Source organism: Austrofundulus limnaeus, unplaced genomic scaffold, assembly GCF_001266775.1.
Source record: "Austrofundulus limnaeus strain Quisiro unplaced genomic scaffold, Austrofundulus_limnaeus-1.0 Scaffold273, whole genome shotgun sequence".
In the NCBI taxonomy this organism is placed as follows: Eukaryota; Metazoa; Chordata; class Actinopteri; order Cyprinodontiformes; family Rivulidae; genus Austrofundulus; species Austrofundulus limnaeus.
This window is the reverse complement of record NW_013952675.1, coordinates 309812-318486: the sequence shown is the minus strand read 5'-3', so window position 1 is coordinate 318486 and position 8675 is coordinate 309812. Positions and strand designations below refer to the sequence as shown.

General features: G+C 40.2%; 1 protein-coding gene across 1 annotated transcript in view; it reads right to left on the bottom strand.

Annotated features, from left to right (window-relative positions):
• Nucleotides 1-966: 966 nt before the first annotated feature.
• LOC106526361 (B2 bradykinin receptor) overlaps nucleotides 967-8675 on the bottom strand; it is a gene marked incomplete in the record, with an annotated part of 13180 nt that continues 5471 nt past the window's right edge. Inside the window, 1 exon segment of the mRNA XM_014020952.1 lies at nucleotides 967-3546. Coding sequence (XP_013876406.1) covers nucleotides 2504-3546 — 1043 coding nt within the window.

The following is an 8675-nucleotide window of genomic DNA, read 5'->3' as shown; positions in this document are numbered from 1 at the left end:
TGTCCACAGTCATGCTGTAATGTTAAGCAGTTGCTTAGATTAAGCAGCACACATTTAGGCATCATGTCTGATGTTTATTGCGCTGGTATTGAATCACACTTGTTAAAACTTGTTTATTCAAGCAGTATCATGAAACTAAAATCCACTGTGGGCACCACAGCTGCTTCAGAGCCCTCACACCATTCCTTGTACAATTACACAATTTTACCACCAAAAGTTAATTATGACATAATACTCTGCTTTATAATAGGTTACTTGATGTCATTTAAAATCAAATAAAACCCAAAAATAAAACAGGCTAGAATTTACAGCTTGGTTCACATGAGGATTTATGCAAAACCTGAAAAAATGATTCTCACGAAAGAACAAGTTTAACGGGTGCATTGTGAAATACGGCAGAGTCGTAATCAAGGGTTTGGGTGAGGTGCCATGTGTCAAAAAAAGTTCTAAAGATTTTTGTAACAGTAGAGTTTATTTCTGCAAACAGGAAATGACAGTGGGACAAGATCGACTTACTCTACACATCCGACTTGCAGCACTCACATAGAGTAATAAAATAAAAATCATGAAATGTAATATTAATATGCATGCAAAAAACAATTCCCAGGCCTTGGTAGGATAATATCAAGCAATGAATTACATTAAAGCTATTAGAGTATCAGTAACAAAAACTTCCTATTGCATTTCTTGGATTCGAATTGTAAAATGATATATATATATATATGTATCACCACAACCTTCATTTGCTCTGTTGACCATGATATACTTGTAATATATACGTAAAGAAGAATAGATAAAATTGGATAGGTACTTTCCTGGAAGGAATTTAAAAAGTACCTATCCATAAATTCCACCCCACCCCCTCAAAGAAAAGTAAAAGTGTACAGAATATAGCATAAATAAAAAATCCAAATAGAGAAATCTGAAAAACAGTTGAGTAAGTCCTCTGGATGGGTTCTCCTTAGTTAAAACTTTTTGTTTTATCTACAAGAGACTTCTTCAGTCTGAGGAGTTGAAAATGAACTCACTGCTTATACGGTAAGGCTGAGCTTACCTGCAACTCATCAGACTGAATAAGTCCCTTGTAGAACAAACAAAATGTTTCAACAAAGAAGAATCCATCCAGAGGACTTACTAGTTTTTATTTTTTGTTTTTTTTGGATTCATCATTAAAAGTTCAGGACTGACAAGAGACAAGCACATTAAAAGGAGTATTATAAGAGTTTTGTCTACAGAATGTGAGCTACTGAAATTCAGTATTGTAAWTTTTTGTTGCGATTTAACTCTTACGTAAACCTCGCAAACCAACACTGAAATATAATAAACTTCATTGAACTTCTATTCAATGAGCATTACACCATGGCTAGCAGGCACAGCACCCCACCTAAAATMAAATTAATTCACCCCACAAAGTAGTTCCTCCTAATAGAAAACGTAAATTGCTTATTTGCTTAGCTTGCCATGTATTGTTTTGTTCTGTGTRTTTTTCAACTATTTTGTCTATTTTTTTGAAGTTGAAATGTGTTTCGCTGATTCATTCTCAGTTTTTTTTTAAACTTATTTACAGTCAGGGCTGTGCAGTCTATTTGTCAGTGGATTTATCGTGTTAATATAGCCTATACTCCCCCTGTCTGCAATAATCGGTATTATTAGATCCTCCAAATAGTCTCAATAGGGCGTTAGAAATCCTGCCCTACGGACACTTTTTGTTGGTTTTAGCACATCGATACAAACAGTAGACCAAATGTGAGCTAAAATACAGAAATTGTGTTCAGCAAAACTTGTGTCCAACAGAGGAGGAGATTATCTGTTTAAAATGTATTTGGAGCAAAGAGAGCAGCTTGAATGGAACACTGGAAACTAAGGAAATAAAAGGGAAATAAAAACGAGAATTTTTTTACTTTAATCTCTGGTGACTGTATGTGAGTTACTGTCCTAAGTTTGTGCTAATATGGAGCTGCAGTCATAAAACCATCGGTCAGTGAGTTTGTGTCTTGGAGGACACAGAGTTCACAATTTTTTTTACTTTTATATTTAGAATTAGTTCACACGACGTCTTACCCCATTTAACTTAATTATTACTCAAAATTAGAAATCCAATCCAGAAAACTGTGTAGCTACCTGTATGATTAATKTCACCCACAATTAAAAGACAAAATACATTCAGGTGTGAGCAGGATGTGTTACTCTGATTTAATATTGGACCATACTTTTTTTTTTTTTTTTTACAAGACATGACCTGCAGGGAGGGAGAAAAATGACAACAACTTTGTGCACAAATARCTGATTAAAAGTAATGTAGCCTTTATCGTTTTCATAAAAACTTGCCGCAAATTGTAACATTGGTGTTGRTATTGATTTAGGAAATTAATGTCTGCCCCACTAGTATCTATGCTCACAAGCCACCACTGATTAGTCACAACCTTTCTGATAACTTCTGGTTTTGTAWTTACTACAAAATATCAACAAAAGTCTTATTAGTGACTTGCGAGCAGATTATACATTATACAGGGTCATCTTCAGATTCAGCACTTCTTGACAGTTTTGTGGTCACCGAAACGTTGTTGAGGGTCAAGTTTTCACTGTGGGTCCGGTGCCTGAAGAGTTCTTTGACCTTTGCCTGAAAGTTTTTTCCTACTATGACGTAGAGGATGGGGTTGAGGACGYTGTTGAAGAAGGCAAAGTAGGTGAAGATCTGATGGCAAAAATGCAGGATTTTGAGCGAGTCACACGAAGTCAAGAGTCCAGCATCACGGACCACATACAGGATCTTGATCAGGTGATATGGAACCCAACAGATCAGGAACGCCAGCAGAACTGCCAGAGCTAAAGTGGTTGCTTTGGGGTCTGTTTTCTCAACATTTGCTCTTTTAGTTGCCAAACCACTCAAAACTTTGATAATTTTGACCATGCAGAAAGCAATAATAGAAATAGGAATGATGAATCCAAACACAACAATCAATGCTTCACTTGTTAGCATCATAGTAGTGTTTGGATAATAAGCAAAACAACTGGTCCTTTCATTATTGGGTGGTGTCAGTTCCCTGTAGATAAGGGCTGGAAGACTAAAGAGGAAGCCCAGAATCCACACAAACAAACAGCTCAGTTTGGCAAAAACTGATCTACGCATTCTGTCATACAACAGAGGATGCACCAGACCCAAATAACGATCCATGCTGACTAGAACCAGGAAGTAGATGCTGCAGTAAGCATTCATCAGAATGCTTGCGCTGACAATTTTGCACATGGCTCGACCAAAAATCCAGCTATAATGATGGGAAACATAGACGGCCCAGAAGGGCAAAAAGGAAACCAGAAGCAGGTCAGCAGCAGCCAAGTTGCCGAGGTAGATCTCAGATGTGGTGCAGGCCTTCTTGTGGAGGCAGAAAACTATCAGGACAAAGACATTGAGGACGATTCCCATCACAGAGATTAGCAGGATGTACACTGGAACAAACGTGAAGAGCCAGTCATTCTGATCAGGAAAACAGCTGCTGCCATTTGTTTTGGCACGGTCTCCAACCCAAAAGGTGGTGTTGGCAGGGAGGCTGCACAAAATAGGACAAAACAGACATACTGTACAAACAATAAAAAGCTAACTCTGAAAAAATGTTAAAACTCTTTTTAGAATACTGAGACATGAATTCAATATTTAACATGAACTATTTAATACAGCATGAATTAAAAGTTCTAAATGATGACTCAAAGCAACAAACATGTTTTGACATTTCAGAACACATCATTGCTCATTTCTTGTGCATCAAATTTGAGGAGAAACATATAGTGGGGTGCGAAAATTTGGGCAGCCTTGTTAATTTTCCTGATTTACGTTTATAAGGCATTGATTGTTTGGATAATAAAAATCAGTTAAATATATCATACGGGGACAAACACAGTGATATTTGAGAAGTGAAATGAAGTTTATACGACTTACAGAAAGTGTGTAATAATTGGTTAAACAAAATTAGGCAGGTGCATAAATTTGGGCACTGTTGTCATTTTATTGATTTGAAAACCTTTAGAACTAATTATTGGAACTTAAATTTGGTTTGGTAAGTTCAGTGACCTTTGACCTCCATACACAGGTGACTCCAATTATGAGAAAGTGTATTTAAGGGGGACAATTGTAAGCTTTTTTCCTCTTTGCGTCTTGTCTGAAGAGTGGCAGCATGGGAGTCTCAAAACAACTTTCAAAGAAGCTGAAAACAAAGATTGTTCACCATCATGGTTTAGGGGAAGGATACAGAAAGMTATCTCAGAGATTTCAGCTTTCAGTCTCCACTGTGAGAAACATTGTGAGAAAATGGACCACAGGCACAGTTCAAGTCAAGGCTCGAAGAGATGCTGTATGTGAGAGTGATGCAGAGGAAGACTTTTCTCCGCCCACATCACAAACAGAGCTGCTTGAGGTATGCTAAAGCACATTTGGACAAGCCAGCTTCATTTTGGAATAAGGTGTTGTGGGCTGATGAAACTAAAATAGAGTTATTTGGGCAGAACAAGGGCCGTTATGAATGGAGGAAAAAGAACACAGTACTCCAAGAAAAACACCTGCTACCTACAGTAAAATGTGGGGGTGGTTCCATCGTACCGGGCCCTTTGTTACGGGCTGTCAGGTCCTTGTACGACCGGTGTCAGAGTCTGGTTCGCATTGCCGGCAGTAAGTCGGGCTCGTTTCCGGTGAGAGTTGGACTCCGCCAAGGCTGCCCTTTGTCACCGATTCTGTTCATTACTTTCATGGACAGAATTTCTAGGCGCAGCCGAGGTGTTGAGGGGATCCGTTTTGGTGGCCTTAGGATCGCATCTCTGCTTTTTGCGGATGATGTGGTCCTGTTGGCTTCATCGGAACGAGATCTGCAGCTCTCGCTGGAGCGGTTCGCGGCCGAGTGCGAAGCGGCCGGGATGAGGCTCAGTGCCTCCAAATCCGAGGCCATGGTCTTGAGCCGGAAAAGGGCAGAGTGCCTTCTCCGGGTCAGGGGGGTCGCCCTGTCTCAAGTGGAGGAGTTTAAGTATCTGGGGATCTTGTTCACGAATGGGGGAAGAACGGAGCGGGAGATCGACAGGCGGATTGGCGCAGCGTCTGCTGTAAAGCGGGCGCTGTACCGGTCCGTCGTGGTGAAGAGAGAGCTGAGTCAGAAAGCGAAGCTCTCGATTTACCGGTCGATCTACATTCCTACCCTCATCTATGGTCATGAGCTTTGGGTCATGACCGAAAGAACGAGGTCCCGGATACAAGCGGCCGAAATGAGTTTCCTCCGCAGGGTGGCTGGACTCTCCCTTAGAGATAGGGTGAGAAGCTCGGTCATCCGGGAGGGACTCAGAGTAGAGCCGCTGCTCCTCCACGTCGAGAGGAGCCAGTTGAGGTGGCTTGGGCATCTGGTAAGGATGCCTCCTGGACGCCTCCCTGGTGAGGTATTCCGGGCACGTCCCACCGGGAGGAGGCCCCGAGGAAGACCCAGGACACGCTGGAGGGACTATGTCTCTCGGCTGGCCTGGGAACGCCTTGGAGTTCCCCCGGAGGAGCTGGAAGAAGTGGCTGGGGAAAGGGAGGTCTGGGCCTCCCTTCTGAAGCTGCTGCCCCCGCGACCCGACCCCGGATAGGCGGAAGAAAATGGATGGATGGATGGATGGTTCCATCATGCTGTGGGGCTGGGTGGCCAGTTCAGGGACTGGGAATCTTGTTAAAGTTGAGGGACGCATGGATTCCAATCAATACCAGCAGATTCTGGAGACCAATGTCCAGGAATCAGTGACAAAGCTGAAGCTGCTGAAGCCGGGGCTGCATCTTCCAACACGACAACTACCCTAAACACTGCTCAGCATCTACTAAGGCATTCATGCAGAGGAACAAGTACAACGTTCTGGAATGGCCATCTCAGTCCCCAGACCTGAATATTATTGAAAATCTGTGGTGTCACTTAAAGAGAGCTGTCCATGCTCAGAAACCATCAAACCTGAATGAACTAGAGATGTTTTGTAAAGAAGAATGGTCTAAAATACCTTCAGCCACAATCCAGACTCTCATTAGAAGCTAAAGGAAGTGTTTAGAGAATGTTATTTCTGTGAAAGGAGGATCTACTAAATACTGAGTTAAGGTTTTTATTTTGTGCCCAAATTTATGCACCAGCCTAATTTTGTTTAACCAATTATTGCACACTTTCTGCAAATCATATCAACTCCATTTCCCTTCTCAAATATCACTGTGTTTGCACCCTATTTGACATATTTTACTTAATTTTTTATCCAAACAATCAATGATTAATAAAGGTAAATCAGGAAAATTAACAAGGCTGCCCAAACTTTCGCACCCCACTGTATAACATTATTTTCTTTGATATTATCAGCTCTTTTAGAACTTCATCAACTCATCAACAGGCTCTCACAAAGTGGTAATCCTGAATTTAAACTGGTGTTAAGTTTTACTTTGATTTTTTTCAGCTTCATGCACAACCTATTTTGGAAGTCAGTATTTTGGAACAGCCTGAAGTCAAAATCTTGACATGTTGAAACAAATTTTGAAAAAAGAAACTAGATTCAATTTTGTCACTTTAGCTATAAAGCACACAGAGAWGTGCATTAATGAAGTTAAAACAGCAACAAACTTTAAATATTATACGTACCTTGTGGCTGAAAAAGTCATTGTTTCGGATGAACACCAAGAAAAACAACCCTCTTCAAGCACCCTAACTTTTTAGGGGAAAGTAAACAGATTCTTAGCTGATGTCAGATGTTTATAACCTATCAAGTGACTTGCTCAGTACCCTCCCCTTTCTGCACTGTGCTTTCTTCTTTTCTCCCTTATTAAGTAACAATGTGTGGCTCTGTGCAGAGGAGCATGCACTTTTCTAAATCCAGCATTTTCCCTGTTTTTGAACCTGTCATCAACATGCAAATACAGTTTTTAGTTGCTGAAAAGTTTAAAAAATAAGTCAACAATGTGGATAGAAACAAACTTTAGATTGGAAAATGCTTGGTATTATTATTTCTGCTCTTTGTTAAGAATAGAACATTTGAACTTCACTGACTACTAACTTTGGAAGTTCATCACACATTTGCACAGTGTAGCACAGTTTTGTAAATGATCATTCAAGTGACTACTTCAATATAACCTGACACAGGACAGCAGTGAGGAAAAATAGCTCCTTTTTAACAGAAATAAACTTTATAAATAGATTCTCTTCAGCTCATATCTCACTGGGCTATGACAGTTTGCAACAAATTGCCAATGGCAATTGTGATGAAGTTTTATGTCTACAAATTAACTCAGGATGCAAAGCATATGGCATCCAGACAGCTTCATGTTGCTTATGTTTAAACGTTTTTGATTTTGTTTTTTTTTTATAATAGGCACTCGTCCTGAATTTCCCCGTGCAGAACAATGAAGGCTATTCTATTCTATTCTATTCTATTCTATTCTATTCTATTCTATTCTATTCTATTCTATTCTATTCTAAACAAAAACAAAACCAAGAAGAACTGAAAGCACAGCCAGAACAAACAAAAGGCACCGAACCAGCCAGAAGTTGATTGGATTCAGGCATTTCTTCTCACTTTACAGTTCATTTGAGGTGGTCTCAATCTGCTTCCAAACAAACTCTGATGAGGTTTGCTTCTGGGGTGAATACAGACCAGTCTCCAACTACAGGAAACATACACTTTTTGGACTTTTTGGAATGAACTACCATTGCTAGGCACTCACTTACTCCTCTGGCTAATTAATCTGCCCTATGCAGAGGTTTATTTTTTTTTCCATAAACACCATGGTGTGTCACAGTGTTGATATAATATGATGCTTTTGCTTTTTTTCCTCATTTTCCCTTGTGTGGTTTTTAGTTGTTCTGTTTTTCTGTTTGTCTAAAGGTAGCACAACTGTGTTTGCTGCATGACCTGTCTTACCCCGGATTTACATTACTTGCGTTATGTCTCTGCTCCGGATAAATGTGGAAGTCACAGCAAAAAATAATTCTGTCAAAGATGAACTCCAAACACAGCTGAAAACAACAATAAAAAGGCTTTTGGTAGCTATGGTTGAAACTGTCTTGCTGTCAGCTTTCTGAAACTTTTAATTTCAAAAAAATCCACGTGTATCGTGTGTGTACACATATGCTTCATGCTACATGTTTCCATCTGCTTCCCAAACAGAACGATACATTCTGACAGCATTTGTGTAGAAATATATCCATATATTTATTAATATAGCTGCAATTTTGACATTATTCTGACAAATTATTCTGCCAAATAGTGTCGTATTTTGAAAATACGGATGTTGTGCTCATTTCTTTTCCTGTTGGTGCGACGTAATCTTTAAAAACTGACTCCGGCGCAGCTCCGTCGTCCGGCAAAAATAGGATCTGTTCTAATTTTGACGGATCGCCGTCTGCTCATCGCCGCCCTGTGCAGCYATGTGGAGCCATGTGGAGCCAGTGTAAACACTCTCATTGATTATAATGGATGCGTATTTGCTGCGGAGGTCGGACCGGAGTGGAGCGGAGACGGAAGGCAAGTGATGTAAATTAGGGGTTAACTGCCCCCTCCCCCATTCCCTGAATGTACAGCACCTTGTGAATTTATTTCTGTGAAAGGCACTGTATAAATAAAACTTTACTTGCTTACTTACTTACTTACTTACTTACTTACTTACTCACTCACTCACTCACTCACTCACTCACTCACTC